The 25,530-nt window shown below is 41.4% G+C and overlaps 1 protein-coding gene across 1 annotated transcript in view; it reads left to right on the top strand.

The window, feature by feature from the left end:
- Positions 1 to 292: 292 nt before the first annotated feature.
- Positions 293 to 25,530, top strand: part of LOC123016507 (cat eye syndrome critical region protein 2) — a 140,635-nt gene continuing 115,397 nt past the window's right edge. The window contains exon 1 of the mRNA XM_044416946.1: positions 293 to 532. Coding sequence (XP_044272881.1) covers positions 293 to 532 — 240 coding nt within the window. The remainder of the gene's footprint in view (positions 533 to 25,530) is intronic.

The raw sequence follows: 25,530 nt of genomic DNA, 5'->3' as shown, positions 1-25,530 counted from the left end.
GACAGGACAAGCGGCAGCGGCGGCCTGAGGTGAAGGTGGAAGATGGGTCCGCGCGGCGGCCGCCCACAGCAGCGCCGCCCCCGCCTGCCCTAAAGAGCCCCCGAGCTAGCAGGGAGGAGGAGCAGGAGGCGGCGGCTGAGGAGGCGCCAGCCCGGAGAAGCCCCATGCGGAGGAGCCGGCGCGGAGGGGGCAGCTGCGGCTGCTGAGAGAGAAAAGAGGGTCTGTCGTGAGGAATACCGCGCGGCGGCACCGGCGAAGCGGCGGTCTCCGAGGAGCGCCGGGCACGGGGGCGATGTGCCCGGAGGAGGACGGGGGCTGCGGCGGCGTGGCGGTCTCGGCGGCGGCTGCTCCCGCTGCTTGTTCAGCCGCGAGTGGCGGTCCGGAGGGGACAACGGCGACGGCCACCGGCGGAGCGGCGGCGACCTCTCCGAGCCTCCTGAGCGAGCTGCGCTCCTGGTGGGAAGTGCCGGCCGTCGCTCACTTCTGCTCGCTGTTCAGGACCGCTTTCCGACTGCCCGACTTCGAGATCGAGGTGAGTGGGGCGGGCGCAGAGCTGAGGAGAAAAGCGCGAGCGGGCGACCCGCGTGCTCCCTCGGTCGATGGGACCGGCCGATCGATCCACCGGCCCCGCCTCCGCCGGAGGAGAAGGGATGGATGGGGCCGGACAATAACTCGCGCCCTGCCCTGCTCGTGTGGGGAGAATCCTCTCGCTCCTGCCCGCGCCTTAGCAGGGAGGCTCTTCGCCAGTCCGTCCATCCGTCCGTTGGAGGGGGGCGCGATGGGGTGAGGAGGAGGAACCGACCGCGAAGCGGCCCCTCCCGATTATTATTTTCAGCCCCTTCCAATGTCCTCTGTTCCGTTCGCTTCTTTGAAAGGGGGCTCGCTCTGTTCTGCAAGTTCGAGGATGGTGTTTCTGCGGAGGGGAAGATGTTGGCTGAGCGTTTCCGCCCAGAGCTCCCATTCCCGGGGATTTAAAAAAAAGTCCTTTAAGAGGTGCTGCTTGCACACCTCCCCTGCTGAATCGGGTTGGCCATGCTGTGCACGCTTACCTGGGAGTAGGGAGCCCCACCGAGTCTTACGCGGCTTTACTTCTGAGTAAACAAGCATAAGTTGGTGCGGTTGAAGACGGAGACGGATATTGTTATGTTGGGTCTCCCAAGTACTTTCAGCGATTTTGTTAAACGGAGGACGCGGAGTTTGGGGGAGGAAGTAAAGTTGCATGACGCCCTAGGTATGGAGCTGTGTCTAGCCTTTTTTTCTGGTTTGCTTGTCATTTGTTTTAACCGTTTAGCTTGTGCTTATCTTAAGTGTTTTTGAAAAATGTGGAAGAGTGTCGCTGGGGCCAGCGCTTGGCCGCCCGGGTTCTCCCCCCTCCCTGCTCCCAGTATAAGTATGCTTTACACTAGAGGAAGCCTTCCTAGTTCCACCGAGGTGTGTGGTAAAGTCTAAATTAAGACATGTGAATTACCTCCAAGCCCCTGTGTCTAAATCTCAATCTCCCCCGCCCCCATTTTACCCACCATCCGCCAGGAAACGTGTGTGTGTGTGTGGGGGGGGGGTAATTTTAAAGCCACCAATTTCGCTGTTCTTCCTTCTTTTCCAAGCTCCGATATCGGGCAGGGGAGAGGGGGGAGAGAGAGGTTTTGATATGAAAGAACAGTCTTTATCTCTGTTCTTCCTTCCCGCCCCTTTCTTTGCCCTGGTTCAGTTCGATGGCTTGGAAGAGTTTGTTGTTTTGCTTGCATTATCCCTACATGGAAAAGATGGGAAGGAGCGAAGAGAGTTTCGCCTGCCTGCTGTGAAGGTGCCACACACGGCCACAGGGCTTTGTGACAATCACACTCCGGGCTTTGTGATAATCAAGCAGGATATGTCTGAATGTCTTGATTCTGCAGTTCTACTTTTTCAGCTTTTCTGCGGTGCTTGGACTAGTCCTTAGGATGGCAGCATGTTTAAATTCATCCAAATGGCTTAGTTCCTATTGATGGGTTTACCTACTTTCTATTACTAAGGTTCAGTAAAATGATAATAACTTGAGTTTCAGAAAAAATACTATTCTGCTAATATGCTGATACAATTTAGAAAGCTGGCTTTGCTTCTTGGTCTTACACTTTTAGTAGCTTTTTTTGTGGAACATTGGATGTTTTGCCTTTCTATTCAGCATTACAGTTTCAGGGTTTTGTAGAGTTTTCTCGAAATGGTTGCTCATATGTTTGTTCCAGTGCATATCCTGAGAAATATATAATGAGCATTGTTACTGTTGTACATTACGGATAAAAGTGCATGAACTTGAGGCAATAACCTTACTTCTGGCTTCTTGTAGAGTTTCAGAATTATGGGTAATAATGAGATGAGATTGAGGAACGTGGACTGGGGTGTGGGGGTGTGTGTTTGCATGTGTTACAGTTCCCCAGCAGACCTCCCGGAGGCTCTGGCTCATACTCCAAGATTCTAAGCGGCTTAGGCCAATGTGATTAAACCAGGGGTTTACCATCTGTTTATAGCAGATGTAACAACTTTGGTTCCTCTGATGCTCTTTCAAACTTTAAAGTGTACATGAAAAGCTGTTCTTGCCAAGTAACAGAGGTTGTTTTCCTGAGTGTCTAAGAGAAACCACATATGTGAAATATTAAGTGGTTGAGACATGATGGCCAAAGGGGTGCTGTGGGATTGGTGTTTCAATTATTATGGAGAAGTACATTTTGGAAGACAAATGAAAAAGGGTATTTATTGACATATACAGATCGTTAGAAGCCAATAAGAAACTAGGTTCCTATGATTAATTGGTACTTTAACATTGTGCATTGTCATATATCATTAGAGCAGTTGCTATCCATCCCAGGATTATAAAATATGTATGTCATGGACTGCACTTTGGAATATAGAAAACATGTTCCCTATCCTACAGCCTGTTTGAACTGGTGGCAGTGTTAGGAAGAGTTTGGCCTTCAGTAACCTATAGCCATAACATCCTCCACTGAAGAGATGAGAAAAGCAGTGTAGAGGTTGACTAGGCAAAACCGAGTATAGGCTACATTGCACCCCAAAGGAATAATAAAGGATCTGTCCATTTTTTCCTTCTAAAATGTCACTTACCTTCAAATGTATTGATGGGTATTGCCCTTTTTAAAAAGGCAGGGGATGATATTCTGCATCTTAATGGTGGAAGGATGCAAGTGTTCCTATTCCCTATTGAGATTCTGAGACATCTTACTGTTGGGTTCGAGGTCCTTTAAGTGGTATGTTCTATTAGTGATCTAGTTTCCAAATATTTATATATAGAATAAAGCAAATCTTGAATGAATTTGCACTATCATAAGCATCCTTCAAATTGTCTTTAAATGTTATTGTTAGCTAAATTCACTGCAGGAGAATTAAGAATAGAAGTGAGATGCCTGTGATTTTCAAAGGTGGGTAGGCCCCCTTTCCCAGCTCAGCAGGATGTAAGAATTCTTAAAACTCCTGGAACAGGATGTGAATTTTGGAGGAGGTGGGAATCCCTTATGCAGTGCTAAATTTTTGAAAGGGGAAGCATCTCCTAGAGATGCAGTTCTTAGCAAAGAGAGCCCTTCCCCCACCTATTGATGTAGACTCTTAAAAGAAGGTTCTCTGTCCAAGCATGTGAAGCAGGGAAAAGATCTTGAATTTACAATGATAAAGGGCAATTGCACTAGCCTTTCACCTTTGGAAGCCTGAATTAGCATCTGGTTTGCTTCATCAGTGAGTCAGTTTGGACTCCAGCTTCTAGAAACATTCCAAGTGGGAACATTTAATATAGACGACGGCAACTCTCTCCCCGCTTAGGGCTTGGGGAAGAAAGCATTGTGGTTATGTGTTATACATCATGTTTGATCACTTTCCTCTAAAGAAACTCCTGTGTTTTCAGGATGTGAGTGAACTAAAATTTGTCAGGAAATCTGGGGACAAGATAAGACTTTTTGGTGGGACATGAATTAGAAGCTTGTTATCAGTGAAAATAAGTTGGGACTGAGACACTGGCACAGAAACTTTAAAGACTCTCAAATGGGGGATACCATTGGTATGAAGTGGTAAAAGGGGTTTCTGGGAATGTGCAGCTATCAGTTCTTTAAAAATATTTGGGGAAAGCAGATGGGAAAAACTTAAGAGATGGAAGTCAGTGGAGAGTGGGGTGGTAGTCTCCATTTTCCCCGGAGCGATGGAGTCCCATATGGGCACTGATCTGTGAAGGAGCCTGGCACAATACAGTGCTGCTTGAGAGCCTTGGCTACTGGGTGGTATAAATAAAAGTGAAACAAATAAATACTTCATACCTTTTCAAGTCTTCACAGCACATACTGGTGAAGGTGCAACAATGTGTGCTTCTGCAGGAAAGGAAGAAGGGCCTGTAAATTGATAAAGTCCTGAATTTCCCTTTTCAACGTTGCTTTAGTCCACCACAAGGATCACACATTTTCTCTCTTACTATACTTCACATCTAATCCTAAGGTTACATAGGAAAGATGCACTTTGTATTAAATGATTTGTATGGCTACCACATCATGGGAAGAATCATGTAAATAAAAACAGCTCTTTTCCCTCAGATGTACTTCCTGCCTTCCCACACTTGTTCTAAGTACCATTGTATAACAAATGGTGACTCTTAGGAATATGCCTATAAACTGTGGTGTTTAGTATTACAGGAAGATACTAAGTTCAGTTGACATGCAATGATTTTTATTTATTATGTAGCTGAGTATTTGTAATCACTTTACAATGATTGTATGACTGACCTAGTAATCTTGTGAAGCAAATAATGGTGAATTGTAATCTGGAATTCTTGAAACCAAGGGCCTGCTTTTAATACACACAATTGCCAGTCAATTTCTGAGAAAGCCATTGCTCCTAATCTGGGCCACTGCCAGTGACTATCAAGTGGCTGGGACACTTTGGAGCCAACATCAGTGGTTTGGTCTCCTCCACGTAAGCTATGACAGCTTTTGTGGTTGTTGCAACTTGTGTTCCATTTGCCCTTCCCTCCCCCACTGCAGTATTGCTTTTTGAAAACTCCAGCTGATTGCCAGTGACAGCCCTTTCAATGAGACAGCCCATTCAAAGTGCCCAAGCAACATATTGAAATGGGTATCACTGGTTGTCCCATTTTTTAAAAGATATGTGCAATGTTTTTGTACTTCTTGTGGTGTATGTGTATTGGATTTTTAGAGCTGAGCAAGTGTACAGCTCTCACTATTCCTAAATGAACACCTTTGCCTTCTTAATACCCTGGACAATGCTTTCTGTCAAAGTGCAAGAGGCACTTTCCATGGATATTGACAAAGCAGCACTACAAAGAAGTTAATTTATTGTTTTGTTTCTCATTTGAAAGCTGTCAAATGATGAGCTATCAAGTGTGAAGTGATGCACAGGAAGATCTTTGCTTGTGAAAGAGGGCAGCATATATCTTCCCAGCAAGATCCTCTGGTTTGTTTGCTTTTTGTTTTCTTGGACTTGACTACATTCATTGTCTTCCACCTTTTCCATCCTTTTCTAACACTGTAGCTACTTGGGAAGGTGGAAAAATATGAACTGTCCAATATATGGGAGCCTGGAGTTTTGACAGCTGTCAAAACTCAAGTTTCCTTTTAAATCAGAGATTTTATTTATCATTTATTTCATTTCACATCAATTTAGGCAGGACTTCTTATGGTTTTTTGACAGGTACATGTGTAGGTATGAAATCCATGCAAAGTTGAAAAAGGAAAAGAAAAAATTAAATATTTGCACAAATCCTTGGAGCAACTGTAATTAAAAATGGTCAACAAGCTAGTGACTACCATTTTAATGTGCAGCTTGGGAGTTTGGATGATCTATCACTTTAAAAATTGTGCAAAGTGATCCCCAGGAGACAAAAGAAAAGAGGTCACAGCAGGGAGAAGAGACAAGATGGGTCCTGATACTGTGTCCCATGGGATAGACAGGACCAAGGGAAAAGGAATAGGGGGACAACCTATTATGAGCCTGATTGTCCAGTGCACTCTGGCTTGTACCATGAACAACCTGCAGTGTATCAGCGTATATGAAAAGTGTTTGCAAATTCAACTGGTATGTTTTATGGGTTGATTCTATGCACAGTTATGCAGAAGTGCATAACACTTTTCATGCAGTGAGACTTGTTTTCACATATGTGTAGCATAGCTCATTAGTGTGAATGTTTATCTTGAAAGAGTGACCACTTGGCATGTCTACAGTTTGTTGGGAATCTGATGAACAAGGTTAGGAAGGAAGGAAATAAGTTGGCTTTTCCACTTTTTCTGTGTCCAGAGATGGTGCATTGCTTTTCCAGAGCCAATGCAGGGAGCTACTTTGCTATGAATTGTGTGGGAAATTTGGTTACTAGATGTGTGCTCTTATTAAGGGAGTTTGCCTCATCTGCTGGCCTTCTTTGGGCTTCCTGTATTTGCACACAAAACCATCCTTAACCTTGCCCTCTGCGAGCAGAGGGAATGGCCCACACTTAAAAGTTCTTACTATTAGACCTCAAATTGACAGTATTTGATCAATTACTTGAATGGCATTAAAAGTCCTACATCTCTCTTTTGTCAGATAGTATATATTGATATGTACAGTATTTGACACATCATCAAAATTCTTATTTGGCCAATGGCATCACTAATTCCCAGATATACCTATCAACCAGCTGTCTTGTGCCTTACAAGATGCAAGATGGAGAGAAGTTGGAATTTGACATGATCTTGCATCAAACATTATTGAAGAACGCTTAATGATACATTTCTGGCCCTTAATGCACATTGACTTTGCCAGGCACGCATATATGTTCCTGGGACAAATGGCTAAGGATTTCTCAGATTTTGTATTAATGGTGAGGACTTCCACTGTATGTTTCTCTCTGGTACTGGGCGGCATGTGAATCCAGAAATAATAAAATAAATACAGAAAAAATGAACTGAGGGCAGTTTCATACAAAATCGAGTAATCACATGAATGAGAGCATTAACAGAGTTATATTGTGATTTTGTTATGAATTACATGGAAAATTTGCTTGCTAGATCTGCACTGTTGTTAAGGATGAAAGCTGTTGATGTTATTTGTAAGATCCTTAATGTTTGCTTTCTTTTTGAAGAACACAGAAGGCAGAATAACACAAATACATTGTAGGAGAGAGGGTGCATGAAGTCAAATCTTTTCTAGGTGTTGTACAGAGATTAAGGGAAAAAAGTGATTTCTGTCTAGTAGATATGGCACAAAAGAAAAAAGGGATAGAGAAAGAACAGGAAAAACAAAGTAATTTAGCACTAATTTTCCAGGACCTTCTCCATGATGGCTCACAAATTTGGAAGTATCCTCCTTAGAGAGGTCTGCCTGACATTGATGATGCCGGACAATAACTTTTTATTCTTCCAGACCTTTAACTGTTTTAGTCTGCTATTTGTTTTAAACTTGTTTAAAATATATATGTGCCAAATGCAGTTTTAAAGATATATGTAAAACTTGTCTCTAGAACTGTCTGGATAGTTCTCTTCAGCTATTCAAATGTCAATGTTGCTACTCTTGCTTTTATTTTTAAGTGATGTTTTTGGTTTTAATATTGGTGTCATTGCATTTGTTTTAATTATATACATTGATCTGAATACTCAGGCTATTGAGCAACTCCTAACCTCCTTAACTAAGCTGATGGTCATGCTGTCTCCCTCATTTTGCTGCAGCCAGGTAGAACAGCTACTTATACAATTACGAAGTTACCTGAGAAGAACTAGGTAGTAAGCAGTGGGCTGAAAGCTGTATTGGGTCTTTCCATTCTGTTTAATAACTCAAGACAATCAGAGGTTTTGGAGACCCCTCTAAGTTTTGATTGACTTAGAAACATGGTATTCCCATGGGTTCATAGGGTCCTTCAGAAAATATCGAAGAGAAGGAAATGATACTGGTTATTGATTGACAGGAACATGCACAAAATCAGAATTTGATATACATACATTGCTTCTTAAGTTTTAAAGTCTGTATTTGCTTAGGCAATAATAGTAGGCTTAGTAAAATATTTTACATTCCCAAATGCCAGCATCACGTTTTTAGATGACAGCCATATACAGCACAAAAGTACTTCAGCCTTGTATATGAGTAGGCAATCAGGGCATAGGGGAATTTTTCAGCTCTGAATTTATACCCCCAGTTGGGATGATCAGTGGTGATAAAGTACGGAAGAGATTTAATAATTATATCTCTCTTCACAGAAGATTCTTGAAAAAGAGTTTGGTTTTCATCCTTGAAACATGAGCCCTTTTCCATTGCCAGTCTTCAACCTTGTGCTTACTAGACTGGAAGAAGGTGATGCTTCCAGATGTGGGCTGCCACCAGCAGCTGTATGCCTAAGAATCTGGGAAGCAGATGTTTCATTTTCTTTTTCCTGGACCATCGCGTAATGAGAGGCTGAAGAAGGGGAATGGATTTACGAAGTTGTTTGGCTCAGATAAAGCAGTGCATCCATCAGACCAGGCTCTGGGTATTGTTATGGGAAGAGAGTGTTGAACAGCCAAGCCCCCATGCTGGCTTTAGCAGAGGCAGCTGCCTGACAAAGCTCAGGGTCCTTCTTTTCAAACCTTTGCAGCTGTGGGTTTGGAGGGGAGGAGGTGGCTCAGCATTGACCAGGTCAAAAGTTCAGTGGGACATGAGGGATATTCATGTGCAAGACAAATATTACACAGTTATGAAAAATAGATGTGGGGCTGATTATTTCTGAGGCAGGCCCAGGGCCTGAGAACCTCAAAATAGAGTGTATTTAAAATATAGTAAAAGCTTATTAATCTAGTTGAGGAACTGGGAATGATATCCAGGACTCTTTCAGCAGTTAGTTTTAAAGGTGCGCAAGTAAATGTTCTTTAAATCCTGATCTCCACTGGCAAATTGTCTGGTACTGCTGTCTGGTTCCAAAAGGATACCCTTTCTGAACTAATTTCTATTTATACCTGTTTTTTTCTTTGTCTTCTCAAAGAACACTGTCATATATACAATATAGCTTTGATGACTTGTTGCTTTTACTTATTGTCTTTTCCTCTAGTTTGTACTAGTCAACCCTCTTATTATTTCAGTGGTTATTTTTGAGAGACTGAAATAGTGTGTGTTTCAAGCACCTTCTGTAGTAATCAATTCATTGCTGCATACGCTTTTGGAAATTGGGCTCATTGGAAGCATAGAATATTATCATTAGTTAGCAGGTAAACACACATGAGTACAGAGGGAAAAGATTTTGAACAGTGGGATTAAAACATCGTGAAATTAAAGTGTGTCTGTTGCAAGATAAGAATGAAATGGCTTGCCCATTCACAAAAGCAGTCACTGTGGTAATACTATGCTATGCTAGCTTAATGCTTGTAGTGTGAAAGAAACCCAGGGTTCTGATTGAGCTCAATTGAACAAAATCAGATTTACTGATGAAGTTGAGTTCATACTAGTTCCTTACTTCAGTGTGATGAGTTATGCCGACTTTGAGCTAGGCAACAGAGAGTACTAGACAATTAAATGTTTTTCTAGTAGGTTCTAGATATTACATATGTTTATGTTGTATTTATTCTCTTGTGTCATAGCTGAGTGTTATGTATTATAAACAACAGAAAGATGTTGTTAGCAAGTGATGTTATATATGACATTGGAGAATGAACAGGTAAATGGACTTCTGGTATAATTAGGTCCTGCAACAGTATTACCTGACTAAACAGGACTAAACTCAGAAAAAGAGATGACTGATGGGTTTGTTACAAACCCTAATTACTGATATGAGTCTGGGCCTCTCTGTCCCATAGATATGTTACTGGTAAATATTGGAAATATGGAAAATCCTACAAGTGAAGGCCTATGGGAGGGAAATTTCCTTCTACAAGACTGGCTGTAGATCACCATTGATACATTAATGTAATAAATAGGATCTGTAAAGAACATCAGATAGTGTTGTGTCAACTTTCTGTTCTTGCTGCTCTGTAGTATATACTCCCAGGGTACCTGTCATTATCATTCTTTTTCTTCATGCATTGGGTGGCTGGATATTTTTGTTTTAAGAATGCCTGAAGTATTCCTAACACTTCTCTTTTAGACACGAGTCTCTGTCCAAAAAAATTAAGCGAATGCAGTTATATCTTAGGGCTAGTTTTAGAGGGTGCATTGTGGTATTTCCTGGCTAGTAGAAGGACATATTCAGATGTGTAGTTGTTAATGGGTTTCCAGTATAATGTGATACTTATATTGCATAGTTTCCTGTTTCAGAAAATGAAGTAGTTGGCTGATAGTAGGGTAGGAATACTTGTAATTATTCCAGTCAAAATTCCCCTATTTCTCAAGGGCCCTCATCAGGAGGGTTCAAATTTTATCTAAGGCAGAGGCCTTGCTCCATCAGCCACAAACAAGTTGTTAAGAGTTGGAGGGGATGGGGAGTGAAAAATTGCAGGGAGGCAGATAAGCAATTGAGAAATTACCTTTTTAGTGTAATATCATGAGATTGCAGGAACTTGTGTAGACCTAAATCAGTGTGGTACAAGCTTGAGGTTGGGACATTACCTTTCTGTCATCTAAATATATGGAAGAGGTTGAGAACAGAATTGTTGCCAGGGCCCACAAAGCCATTAATTTCCCTCTTTCCACAGTGCTATAAGCTGTTGGGAGCTCTGCTGTCTTAGTAGCTCAGAGTCTTTGGTGATGTGATTAATTGATTAATTAGAATTGAAGGTTTAAGTATAAATAAATCCGTCTTTCTGGGATTCTTTGTTTCAAAGTAGTCAGAGCTCTTAAAACATTATTTCATCATGGACTGAATGGGACAGGGAGAGAATTAAGACTGGAAGATGCACATTCATGGCACACAACCTCTGGTCCTAATTGCTTACCCCTGCTAGGATATTATAAACTGTTATGGGTTCAGTTAGACAGATAAGCATGCCCTGGCTGTGTCAGTCTGGAGGAATCTCTTCTTTTAAAGCATGCACACTAATAATTTTCTGCATATCAGGGCATCTACTACGTATGGAGAAACCCCTGTCTTCTCTGTGGGTGTCCCAAGCTTACTGTCCTGCTAATCATCACAGAATCATGGATCAGTGGCAATACTAATAATAGTATAGAGCCATGATGGTATCCATGGTGTTGACCTGCTTTCAGATCTGAAATACTTGTGGAGGAGGACAAACTGGCAAAAACTGTTGGTGGCCAGATGGGTTAATATTTCTGATAGTTTTCATTGTCCTTTATAGAGAGTCTTGGTATAATATAAAGCATCTTCATGGAATCCTGCCAGAATAATGTTCTTGGGTGTGATTGTCAGTAAATTATAGAAGGCCCTGCTCCTGCAATTTGTCTGCACATTTGCTCTTGTGCATCTGTAGGATACCCATTTATTCATGATGAAATTATTTGTATTCCACAGCATTGTAATCCATAACCTGCTCTGGTAACAATGGCAGAAAAGTGGAATATGGTTATTAATGTTAAGATGTGATGGTGAGACATGCCTCCTTACCATACTTATCACATACATACACGGATACTCCAATTTAGGATGACAGAAACTCATCCTTAGTCTGCTCCCTTGATTTTAGTATCTGAATTGCTTTTGAAACTGTGTAGCAAGCACAGCAGTTATGCTGGCCTGAACAAATTCTCTGTAAAATATGTAAGGTTAGGCTAAATCCCATTCCCATTTTGCTGAAAGTAAAAATTAGTAATTATTTGGGGAAATGATGCCAAATCTTGCAGGAAATTTACTGCCACTGTCCAGAGCTTCTTTTGGTAGCTACTAACTTGTTGGACACCACTACCCTCCAGTTAGCATGTGGCACTCTGAAAGTGGCTTCTAAGAAACAATAATGGATCATTTTCTCTGAGTAGCTCCCATTAGAGCAAAACTGTGTCATGTAGCAACAATCTGGGGATTTGCTTAGGAGGAACTGTAGCTGCTGAAGAGTTGTGGCCAGGAGTGACTTTCACCCCCTGACTTTCATTCGCTCCACCAAAGATTTCCCCAGAACCCTTGTGATTTAACTCAAAATGTTTTTCATGTGAGAATGCTTGACTTAATTGCTGTACCAGGCTTGGAAGAATTGGAAGACTATTTGGAAGAATGCATGAGGAATTCTTCTTCTGATACAACTGACCGAGGCAATGGAAGTTGTGTTGGTGAATTGTCCAATGGTGTAATTGAAATAGATGGTGAGAGTAGGATTTTGGGTCTTTGTAGAACTGTGCCATAGATATTTTTGCTGCTACAGATTACTCAGTATTTTATGAAGGGCTACTCTCATGCTTCATCAAGAAGGTGCAGCTAAAGTAAAAGGAAGTGGCCAGGATGCTGAATGGGATGCTTGACCATGAACATACTTCACTGGTTTTGAAACAAGTGAACTGGGTACCTATTAGTGATCAATTAAACACCTGTCTTTGGCAAGTAAAGTTCTGAATAATTTGGGCCTAGGTTGTCTTCTGATGACCTTCCCTGTTATAGACCTGTTCAATTGTATAGATCAGGGGTCCTCAAACTTTTTGAACTGGAGGCCAGTTGAAAGGTGCTGGCGATGGGCGTGAGCTGCCAAGGCGGTGTGGGCGGGGGGCACGTGCACATGCGGTGAGGCAGGGGCAGGAGTGTGCAGAGATAGTTTTCTCCGAGTGCGTTCAAAACAATCTCCTTGCGAGCAAGCCACTGCATGGTGAGGCACTGTCTTGCTCGCAAGGAGATCCTTTTCTCTGAGTGAGTCCAAAACTATCTCCACATGAGCAAGCCACTGCCTCGCCACGTGCATGCTGAGTCCAAAACCTTTATGGTGGGGTGGATCCAGCCCGTGGGCCGTAGTTTGAGGACCCATGTTATAGATGATCAGAGGTGGTGTTGCTGGTTCTATTGCAGCACCTTGATTTCTGTCTGGTGGCAACCAAGAAGATGGCTTTCAGCATGGTAGTACTCATTTTGTAGAATGCCATTACCCTTGGTAGGTTGGAGGTGCCAGCTGTGGCAATGAGTTAAAGACCTGTTTTCAACCAGGGCTTCCTTGACTGGTCATGCTACCCAGTATGTTGATTGTTGCTTTTTTGGCTTAAATATTAAATATTTTATTTAAGGATGGTTTTTTATTTTAACTTTTTAGAAATGAGACATCCTACATTTACTCTTTTAAGGATTTTAAACTGTGGATGTTTGGGATTTTAATTTTTCCTTTTATTATTGGATTGTATTTATATCGTTGAGGCCCCATCGGTGCGGGTGTTCAAGGATAGGCTGGACGTGCACATGGTGGGCATGTCGTGAGTGGAGCCGGCTGGTGCCAGAGGTCAGACTAGATGGCCTGGGAGACCCCTTCTGACTCGCTCTGTTTCTATGTTTCTATGTTTATCATTCTTGTGATTGAAGGTAGTTTACATAGTCCTCCTCCATTCCTTTTTTATGTAGTTAACTGTTTTGGATTTTTGTTTTGTTTTGTCAAGTGGTCTAGAAATTTGATTAAATAAATTACAGATGGAGAATGGCTCACTGGCTGCCTCTCCATGCTGAGAACATTTTCTTTAGAGAGGGAAAAAAGGGAATATTGTGATGGGTGTGGAGGAGACCAGGATATGATTTAACCTGAGCTTCTTCCAGCCTCTTTTCTTCCAAGTCCAAGGTGCACTCCATGGTGCACTAGTAGGGCATTAAGAGTCTCTGAAGTTTCAGTGTTCCTTTGGTCTGAGACCTAAGACTAAATTTATACCTCCTTTTCTGAGGAATAAGCCCCAGTGAATTAACTGTGATATCCTCATAAGTAGATATGAAGGATTCTGGTGCAAGTAGCCATTTAGTATTTGTCTCATTATAAAAGCAAGGTGCTCACTTTTTATGTTGTATTTCTCTATACTTGGCAAGTATTTCCAAAATATAAATGGTACAACTTCTGTTGAAAAGAGACAGATTTGGCTTCTTCGTGTCTTTATATCAGGCCAATTTGTTGAGTTGTTGTTATATTAGACTTTTCCTTCTGGTCAGATTTGCAATATTCATGCTTGAATTCTCTTCCCGAAGGGTTTGCCCTGGGTTCCCAGTATGTGAGAACAGATAGGGTGCTGTCTACAGGTACAGCTGTAAGAGAGAGATGGCACACAGCTCCATGTCAATCACGCTTGGAACTCTTTTAGCATGCAAATAAACTGTATGGGAAAACTCAGATTTAAAGAGTGATGGACTTGGATGGACAGGGTGATTTATACTTAAGATCAGCTTGTAGGTCCGGATGATGATTTTGTCATTCTTTATCCTGTTTGCTAAATATAATTTACCAGCTACAGTTGATTGGCAATACATGCAACTGAAACATCTGTTAGAATCTAGGTTGGCCGAGCTGGTTTTACAATTTCAGAGCCTTCTTTCATATTAGAAGTATTGAATGAGACCTGGAATCCACATTTATAAATATTATTGGTGAGGACATATGATACATAGAGTCTTAAGCAAGAATGTAATAATGAATTGGAGTATCTTCATTTGCCCAATTAATGGCTCATTTAATTAGCATCTGTCTCAGAAGGGATAATGGATCTTAGGTTATATTTAATTCAGCAGAAACTGATGTTTTAGCTATCTTGGAGGGCACACATCTTTTAAATAAGGGTTTAATAGGCCAATTGTTGGATGTGTAACTCAGCTATTATTTCTCTCATACGCATATTTTCATAATGCTCAATGGCTGAAGCTTTTTGAAAGCAACAATATGGATAAACTTTGTGATAGAAAGTTATTAAATATCTGTAGATACACATGTTCTGAATTAGCTGCCTATCTCTTGGAACTTAACACAATGTTGGCATAAATGGATCCTCTGCAGGTTTGGATAGTTAAAAGATTAATATTTCAACATTTGAAGGACAAATGGCCACATTAAATAACAGAGTGGGCTGAGGGCTGGATGAAACTTTTAATTTTTGAACCATTGGACTTTAGGCACAATTTACAATGGATAAATACATAGAAATTTGGGCTGTCTTTGTTGAAATATATGCATTACTATCCTTAAGAATTGTAATATATTTGGCTAACTATACAGTACATAGAGGCACATAGTATATATGTATTGGTTTACTCAAATTTCATGTAAGAAAACTAATTTCATTTCTTTATTTTTCTATTTTGATTTAAAAATCAAAACTCTCCATTTTAAAAATGCACATAGCAAGAACCTACTGAATGTTGTTCTGAAGTTTGACTAGATTGGGAGGAGGGAATTCCTTGAAAGATGTTATGTTAGGGTAAAAACAGGGGAGTCTATTAGAGGGTGAAATGTAGGGGCAAATAACTGAGATTTGTCAGTTAAAAAGCAGTTACTAGGTTTGGGGAAGGATACAGCTCTTATGTGAAGTCTAAGGGATTTTGTGTTTCTGTGCAAGGAGTTCTCATCAAAGGTGAAAGCATTTGTGGTGGCAGCCTTGTGCATTCTTCCCTGGGAGTAAAGCACTATTGAACACAGTAGAAAGTCTGAGTAAATATGCATTAGACTATACTGCATGGCTGGTATATGATCAATAAGCCAGATTTTAGCTAAAGTTTGTTATTTTAGTATATCTCCTGGAGAAGAGTGTATTAGTAGAAAATGTGTGGTGATAAATGATTTTCAGTGTCATAGTAAAGCTTTTTGCACCTTTGCTGTTTGCCACTTATTTTTTCATTTGTTGATTAATATAACCCTTCCCTTCCCTGTGTCCTTCAGATCAGTATATTTTGACATGAGCAAAAACCTAGTCTAGAAGACCATCCTCAACAAATCTTCATTGCTTGTAGACAGACTGATGAAATTGAAAAGCGGGGAACTTGTTGACCAGCCACACAGACCTAACTGGATTGCAGCTGTTGATTATATGACACAGTGATTTGATAATATGATGCAGAGGTAGATGTATCTTTCTACTACATTTGGGCAGACTGTACTGAAAAATGGCAATGAATCTTGACCAGTTATTACATGCTCAGATGCCACTGAAATGCAGTGTGAATAATCACCTTGTCTGTGTTTGTTTGTTTGTTTTTTTAGAGGCCTGAATGGAAAAATTAGAAAATACTGACAAATACTTTCTTTTTAAGGATGAAATGCTTGCAAAAGCAGTGTTTTAAAATATTTCTATGTAGCCTGTTTACATAACAAATCTCTTAAATTCAAAGTATTATTAACATTAATTTGTATTTAATTAGATTATGAAGCATGCAATAGAGAAAATGATAGAAATTTTGAGAACACTACAGGTTATATTAAAGATATTGTTACAGGACTGCAATCTAGGATTCTGCCAAACAGCATTGGTAGTAAAGCATTTCTAGATACAGCTCCTGACTCCACTTACGTCAGTTTAATTTATCTTCAGCATTAAGTGAAAGAAACTGATGAATGTTTGAAAGTACACATTCCAAATAAAGGAACAAAATATCACATGAAAAGAAATGATAGACTTATTACAGTTCATGCAAACCTATTTTCTGAAGTCTACATAGCCAAAATTAAAGTTTCAAAGTAAGCTGTGAATCTTTGACACTAATTTTGATTAGAGATATGAATTTGAGTTATACCATTATTTTCATGGAACTTATATTTATTAGATTTATATCCTGCTCTATCCTAACAAATAAATAAGGATATTTAATTTTGTCTGTGGTGATGAAACATTGAAGTTTTCAGTAGTATTATAAATATGATAGTATTTATAACTGAATATCCAGATTTATTGTTGCTTCTTAATTATACCATACAGGTTTATTTTATTTTTTTTTCTGTAAAAAGTAAGATTTTCTCTATGAGAAGTCACTTGAAAAAGTTTGTGATGAGGCAGACATAGTAAACTGATAAATATTAATGTTTCTAAGACCAGATACTAAAAATCCCCTTTAGGTGCACTGTTCATACTTTCACTTTCACTTTCTAGTCTTGCTTTCTTCTTTTCTGGCTAGGAGAAGCTGAGGGAGTAGATGTGGTTTTGTTTTCATACTTTGCATTGAGAATCTCTCAGAAATGATCCCTAGCATCTTCAGGTACAGGAGGAAATAATCCTTGGTGGTAGTTGGTATGAACTCTCAGCTAGATTGACCACCGGTCTTACTCTGTAAAAAGCAGCTAGCTTCCTGTGTTGCTATGATAAACCTCTGTACAGGCAGTCCCCAAGTTCTGAATGTCCTAGTTCAACCCATACTTCAAACTGCCCGAAAACCTATTAATTTAAAAATTAAAGTTAAAGGTATCCTGCAGGAAATCATCATCATAGACAGAGAAGGAAGCCCTCCAAAGCGTCACCAGAGAGGAAATGAAAAGCAGGTCTTCCTGCCCCATCCATCCAGAGAGGAAAATCCCTCAAGCAATGCCTTGCTGCAAAGAGGAGGCACTGGTCGGGCAGGTGGCAGCATTAGAAGTATTCAATGTTTTTCCACCTGTCCTGTGCTCCTAACCTTCGCAAATGTGGAGGGCCGACCATATGTGGTCCAACTTGCATACAAATTTGACTTAAAGACTAATTTTCATTTTCTCAGAAACAGAACTTGTTCTTAACCTGGAGACTACCTGTACCATAGGCTGCGCCATGATGCAGTCCCATGACTAATTCTGGGTCTATTTGTAATTTATTTAATTTTTTAAAATAAGGCATTTATAGTTTAAGTCATACAGTTCAGTCTTGTACACTGAAGTTTATACACAGCATATTTCATGGTTTAAAGCAATCAAAGTTTAGGTTTGATAAGAAAATATTGCAAATATTTCCCAACACTGCATTTTACGAAACCAAAACGAAAAACCAAAACAAAGCAAAACTGGTATAAACATCAGCATTTCAATAGTATTGCATTTCTGCCAAAAATACATGTGCTCAGTGCAGGTCCTCCATATCTCAGAAACAGAACCTTTGTTCTCTGGTATAAGTGAGAGATTAATAGTGATTAATAATAAGAATAGCTGTGAGTGTAAGCCAAGTGCTTTTTCTCTAACTAGTAGCCATTTTCTGAAGAAAGAGCTCTTAAGTCAAAGGCTATAATTTCATGGTAAGCTTCAATCCTGGCACTTTTCAGATGACCCAGATGAGTTGCTGTTTACAAGCTGCCTTAAAAATGTTTGATTGGTTATGACCACTGTAGGCCAACTAATAGAAGGGAGTTTAATAAGGGTAGCTGCAACTTGTCTGGTGCTAATGGATGCTGCTGTGGACCAGATAAACAATTTGGACCACACAGGTCCTGTGCAACATTAGTGCAAGAGCCTATCCATCTGTGCATCTGCTTTACTATTACGAACTGCCGGTATTCATTAGACTAGATTTAGTATGAGTAGCTATCATGGCTGATGGAGAGTCTTGAGAGACTGAGTAGAAAGGACTCCTTCAACTGTATACCCTCCCTCACACAAATCAGCAGTCAGATGAAGCCTGAGAGTGTGTACCCTCAGCCAACAGTATCCTAGTAAAACAATGCAACCAAGTTCTGTAGGTCTGCTCAGGATGGAAACATTGCTAATACTGTTTCATCAATTAGGATCGTTGTGAAGTTTTGTTAGTAAATGTTAAGTTTTAGCAGTGAAATGGGGAAGATGGAATCCAAATATCAACATAAACTCAAGGCTCTGTACAGAACCCCAAGTTTGATACATTGAGATAAAAAGGTAAACATTGTGCACTCAGATTACTTATAGAAACTTGGATGCAGGGTTGGATGTATTCTAAGTCCTATGATAAAGCTCTATCACGCAACTGCTGCAGCAAGGCAAGCCCTAATTTCAGCTCTAAAATGTCTTGTGTTAAAATCAGTCAAACTTTGTGTGCTGAGCAAGCCTAATGTGTCGGCTTTCTCTTCCTCCCTGCATGCCATTGTGTATCTGTGCCACTCCACGCCTGGCATCTGTTCAGTGCCTGTGTGGTGGGGTATGGAGGAGGGGAAAATCTTTGCCCTTCGTGATGTCTACAGATGCTTTCATAGACCTTTTCAGGAGAAATCTGTCTGAGAAAACGGGAAAGATGTCTGCTAAAGAATTAGAAACTGCTGCATCAGAAGGGAGACAAATTTAAAAATTTGTTGTAAAGACATATTTGGAAGGTAGATTTTTAAAATTAACCTAGTTGCAGCAACAGTACTTGCTTCTGCTTTGAGTGGGAGAACAATGCAGCCTAGCCTTCTTCCTTACAGTAGAAAATCCAGCTAAACATACAAGCTCTTTGCCTCAGAGTGTATCCTTTTCAGTAGACTTGTTCCTTTTAATGGGTGCCCATTCCTGGGGTCTCCATTGTTTCAACAACAATGGCACTAGAGGCAGCTGATTTGGTTGACAGAAAATGTGTTAATTTAACAGATCTATTCACTGTAGCAAGTCTCCTCCCTATTGTGCCAGTTCCCTTTTGGTTCCTTGGAAAGCTAAGTTAGCAGATTATGCTAGGTGGGGTACCTCTGTAATTAGAAGTTTTTAAGAATTGCTTGTTAAAAAGGAAACACTTGCTAAGAAAATTGATTATTTGTGGATGTTGTTTGTTACCCAAAGTTTTCAGAAATCAAATGTGTTTCTTCAAGTTATTTTTCTTGCCATTTTACTTTTTAAAAATTCAGTTGATAAGATTTTATAGGAATTCCTCTTTGAAATGACTCCTGTGGATTTAAACAGCTAAAATTTTATGAAGGGATTTTATTTTCTAATTGTTAAAGTGATTTAAAGCATGAACAGCACTCCCGTGTATAACAGCTGCAGAAGAAAAAGTGGTTTGGGGGTGAATACATTTTTCTCTCCTATAAATATAGCAGTTACTAACTGAAGTAAACATTACTTTCCATGCTGCTGTAGGTTTAGCAATTTCAGTGGAATATATGTTTGTTGAAGATGTCGCTGCTGTTAAAATGAATGCATTATTTTTTGGAGAGCCGAAAGCATTGGTCAGTCTAGGTAGGAGCTCAGGTTAAGACTTGTTCGGATGTAAAAATAGAATTCAGGGCCAAGATGGACAAGGACAATGTGACAATTCTACAAGCTTGTCTATTTTTCCTTTTTTTTAAATGTCAATATCATATGGTCAGGAAGTACATGAATGTTGATTGGTAGTTTAATTTTGTGGTGACCCAAAAAAACAACAATGGTTGTGAAATCTAGAAACTGAAGGATTTCCTTCACCTCTTTTTGTTTCTTTGTTTATTCTGCACTGACAATCTAAAATCTTGGCCTTGTTCATCCTTTGTGTGAACTTAGTAGACAGATCGAAGTAGTAGCACTAGATTTCATGATGGAAGACAGCAATCTGTATAAAGGCATCTTTATATGTTGTACTTCTAGTACATTTGTAATTTGTGTTCCATTATATATGTATGTATGTATATGTATGTATTATAAAATATGTCTGAAAGCATGGGTCTTGTTATGTGCTGTCAAATTATGAGAATATGAATGCCCTCCAAAATATCCTGGCCTTGACATACCTGCTTAGTTCTTGTAAACACAAGACTGTGGCTTCCTTTATGGACCAAGCCATCCCATTGTTGGTCTTTCTCTTCTTCTGCCTTTGCAAATTAGGCAGCTGAAGGGCGATGGCCTAAGGTTGTTGCCGTTTGGGGCTGTTCAGGGCTGGGCTGGGCCAGGAACTCTGTATTTTTGTTCAGGGGTAGGTTGAAGGGTTTTTATTGTATTTCTATACCACGACTGAGTTTTATTGTTTTATTGTCTGGTGGGGTTGCCGGGGGAGCGCTACCATTGGGGTGATGTTGGGCAGGGGAAATTTGTCATTTCAGAAGAAGGGGGGGTCAGATGTTTGGTATCTGTCCCCTCTTCTGGTTGTTCCCCCAACCGGAAGGTTCTGGGTAACTTTATCAACCGCTCCTCGGGCCTGATGGTGCTGCTGCTAAATTACAGGTCGGTCCACAATAAAACATCCCTCATCCATGATCTCATAGTGGATGAGGAGGGCGACCTGGCTTGCATTACAGAGACCTGGGTGGGAGAGGGTGGGGATGTAGCCCTCTCTGAGCTGTGTCTGCCTGGGTATCTGATCCAGCACAAGCCATGCCCTGAGGGGAGGGGGGGTTGGTCAGGTTCACCAAGCTGCAGTTTTCCTCACAGGGCTTCCTGTTCCCTCGACACCAAGCCTAGAGTGCTTATACCTGGCGGTGGGCAACAGAGACAGATTAGGGATTCTGTTGGTGTACCGTGCACCCTTCTGCCCATCAGACTCCCTGCCTGAGCTGATGGAGATCGTCTCGGACCTGGTGTTGGAGACCCCCAGGATGGTGGTCCTGGGGGACTTCAATCTCCACGCCGGGACTGTTCTGACCGGGGCAGCTCAGGACTTTATCGCTTCCATGATGGCCATGGGGCTGTCTCAACATGTCATTGGCCCAACCCACGAATGAGGTTACACTCTGGACCTGTTTTTCTTGATGGGGCAGGAAGAGGGTGATCTGGAAATGAGGAATCTGTGTCTGACCAAGTCATGGTCAGATCACTTCCTCATGAAGTTTGAGCTCGAAGCTGGCCTTTCCCTCTGTAAGGGTGCGGACCCCATTATGATGGTCCACCCTCAGAGCCGGATGGATCTGGATGGATTCCTGGGGGATTTTCCGGTTGATAAAGCTGGTGCTCCTGTTGATGCTCTGGTTGAACTGTGAAATGGGGAAATGACCAGAGCTATTGACACGATCGCTTCTAAGCGGCCTTTCCTGCCCATTCATCTCCATGGTATACATCTTTATTATGGGCGATGAAGCGGGTTGGGAGATGGCTAGAGCGCAAGTGGAGGAAATCATGGGATGAATCTGACCAAACATGCTTATATGCTCACTATTGAGCCTATGCTGTGGCGGTGAGGGCGGCAAAGAAGACATTTTTCTCCACCTCCATTGCCTCCTCACAGTGCCGTCCAGTGGAGCTTTTTCGAGTGGTACATGGGCCAATACATCCAGGCCCTAAAAAAGAACCTGTGCCACCATTGACTGCCCGCTGTGACAACTTTGCCCGGCACTTTAAGGAGAAAATCGCTCAGATTCGTCACAAGCTGAACTCCACAGTTGATACAGTTCCTCTGGGGGAGGTGTCCAGAACTCTGTCTGGTCCAGCTTTATTGGATGAATTTCTATTAATGAGGCCTGATGGTGTGGACAAGGTGCTTGGACAAGTACGTCCAACCACCTGCTTCCTTGACCCTTGCCCTTCATGGTTATTTACCAAAGCCAAATACGGGATTGGTTCCTGGATCCAGGAGATTATTAACGTCTCACTGAGGGAGGGCCAGGTCCCCGCTTCTTTAAAGGAGGTGGTCCTAAGGAAGGCATCCCTGGATCCAGAGATGGCTGCCAATTACAGACCGGTGGCCAACATCCCGTTTCTGGACAAGGTGTTGGAGCAGGTTGGTGGCAGGACAACTCCAGGCACTCTTGGATGAAACTGATTATCTGGACCCATTTCAGTTTGGTTTCAGACCTGGTTACGGTACTGAATCTGCCTTGGTCGCCTTGTATGATGACCTGTGCAGGGAGAGGGACAGTGGGAGTACATCCCTGTTGGTTCTCTTGGATCTCTCAGCGGCTTTCGATACCATCGACCATGGTATCCTTCTGGATAGGCTGTCGGGACTGGGAGTAGGAGGCACTGCTTGGCAGTGCTTATGCTCCTACCTTGCCGGCTGATTCCAGAAGGTGGTGCTGGGGGACTTTGGCTCTGCGCCATGGCTACTCTGCCATGGAGTACTGCAGGGCTCCATTTTGTCCCCCTTACTATTCAACATCTACATGAAACCGCTGAGAGAGGTCATCAGGAGGACTGGGCTGTGGAGTCATCAGTATGCTGATGACACCCAGCTCTACCTCTCCTTTTCAACTAATCCAGGTGAGGCAGTGGCTGTCCTGAACCGGTGCCTGGCTGAGGTAATGGGCTGGATGAGGGTCAATAAACTGAAGCTCAATCCAGATAAGACGGAGGTCCCGTTGGCAGGTGATTCAAGTTTCCGGGTAAGTGACCTGGGCCCTGCCCTGGATGGGGTTGCACTCCCTCTAAAGGACAGGGTCCACAGTTTAGGAGTGCTCCTCGACCTGGAACTGTTCCCGGAAGCCGAGGTGACAGTGGTGGCGAGGAGTGCTTTCCTTCAGCTCTGGCCAATCTATCAGCTGCCTCCTTACCTGGAGAACTGCCTGGCAACAGTGACACATGCACTGGTTACCTCCCGTTTGGACTACTGTAATGCACTTTACGTAGCGCTGCCCTTGAAGACGGTCCGGATACTTCAGATGGTGCAAAATAGAGCTGCTATTATGCTGTCGGGGACTGGTCGTTATTCTCACATAACTCCAGTCCTCTATCAGCTCCATTGGCTTCCCGTTGAAGTCCGGCCTCAATTCAAGGTGCTGGTTATTACCTATAAAGCCCTAAATGGCTTGGGACCAGGATACCTAAAGAAATGCCTTTTTCCCTATATGCCCTCCCACCCCCCAAGATCGGCAGCAGAGGCCCTCCTCCGGGAACCCTCTTTGAAAGAGGTTAGGAGACAGAGTACTTGAAGGAGAGTTTTCTCTGCAGTGGCGCCCCTATTATGGACTGCGCTCCCTAGAGAGGTCCACCTGGTGCCGTCATTATATGCTTTTTGGCACCAGGTCAAGACCTTTTTATTTAACCAATATTTTAACGTTAATTAATTTTAACAGTATATTTATTTAATTCATTTTAACTATGTAATTTTATACCGTTGTGGTATAGCCAATTTATTTATTTGTTTAGGATTGGTGGGTTTTAATGTTTGTAAACTACCCAGAGAGCCCTCTGGGCTATTAGGGCGGTATATAAATGCAAATAATAAATAAATATGTACATACGTATATGTACCTGAGGGAATATTTCATTTGCTGTAGCTCTCCGCAGTAAATTGGGGAACATGTGATTTCTCAAAGGTAGCATAAAGTAGTATCCTATATACTGACTATAGGAAACTGCTTTAGGCTAGATTATGACCCACCACGTCAATAATTCCAGGCAGATTAACACACACACACACACACACACACACACCAGAGAGTCATTCTTACTTCTTTTTCATGTGCTTATTTTTTACTTTTTAGGGCTTGCATGACATGACAGCCCATTATAGGTAACTAACCATGTTGACTTTTTGTATCACCCAAACCTAGACCACTTCATGCAGGGTAACTTATTTTTAGCAAGCATAAATGATAACCTTTAGTTTGACCTAAGGGTTGTTTGATCTATGATTGGTTGTCATATCATCTGAACCAGAGGGAATTATTCTGTTGTGTGTTGCAGAGAGCAGCTAGTAAGCTACTCAGCCAAAGCAGCTAAAAATCATCACTATTCTTCACAATCTTGCCCATGTGGCTGCTACTGACAGCCTTTCTAGAGATGCTCAAGTGGCACTTTGAAGCAACCATAACTGTCTCACCATCTTTTTTGTTGCACATCTTTTGGAGCCACAAATAGTACAGATGTCTTCATTGTGTGTGTTTGTGTGTATGTTTGAGGGAGGGAGGGTTACAAAAAGAAGTTGAAAGTGCACACCTTTTGGTCCTGACTGATTAATATCCTTGTCTGTTTCAGCAATCAAAGGGTGTAGCAAAATACAGTAAAAGCCAGTATGAAAGGGTAAAGACTACAGCTGTCTGTTAGGCAAACTGTAAGTTGTTCTATAGCTTATAATCAGGGTGACTTAGCATGATGTATGATTTTCTCTTTTTTAATATGGGAGAAGTATTAAAAAAATTGCAAGCTGTACTTGCAGCATGACTATACAAACAAAAATGATCATTTCCACAATCACATGGCACAAGTGGTAATGGATTTCTTGGAAACATGTTTTAATTTTAATACATGATCATTGTGAGTATTACTTGGTGCTTCCAACATTAACAGTATTTGAGTTGCAGCATTTCCTTTTGTATTCAACAGGGTGCTTCTTTGCTATAAGTGTTCAATGGTCATTCAACAGGATATAGATGCAAGTAATTGGATAAGAGGGAACCCTCACTTCACTTGGTGACTACAGTGTTTATTCATATTCCTGAACGTTAATTAAATAAACATGGAAATATTTTGAGACTAAATCTTGTAATGTGGATGTTTGTTTTAGGGCTAGGGTAGTGCAGTTTTTAACCTATAACATAAAAGTCATTTTGAAATGGAGGGGACGTGGCAGTCATTTATTCATGGAAAGATACAACAATGCATTCTATCATCTTTTCATTATCTATTGGATAAATTCTACTGTTCGGAGTCATAGTTGGAATCTCCCAGGAAATTTGAGTATTTTGGAGTCTGATAATTCATTGTCTTATTTCCTAATATGGTTTTCTTGGTAATTGGTATCTGTTATGGAGATAAAATGGCAAAGAACTTAGTAGAAAAGTTCATTAATTGCTACCTGTGGCTGGAATTTGACCAGTAACTCATTGGTTGGGTGAGTTGTTAACGAATGAGTGTATCAAGCAGAATCACATATATTTTCTAGCTTGAAGTTGGGCTGTCAAGTCTGGGGAGGGGAACTAAATGATTTTGCCCCCAAAACTTATTCTGCCTTACACTAAATATTGATAGGATCAGCCTACTGTTGCTTTTCAGGAAT

This window comes from Varanus komodoensis, unplaced genomic scaffold, assembly GCF_004798865.1.
Source record: "Varanus komodoensis strain SLA01 unplaced genomic scaffold, ASM479886v1 scaffold85, whole genome shotgun sequence".
In the NCBI taxonomy this organism is placed as follows: Eukaryota; Metazoa; Chordata; class Lepidosauria; order Squamata; family Varanidae; genus Varanus; species Varanus komodoensis.
This window is presented reverse-complemented; position numbering and strand designations above follow the sequence as displayed.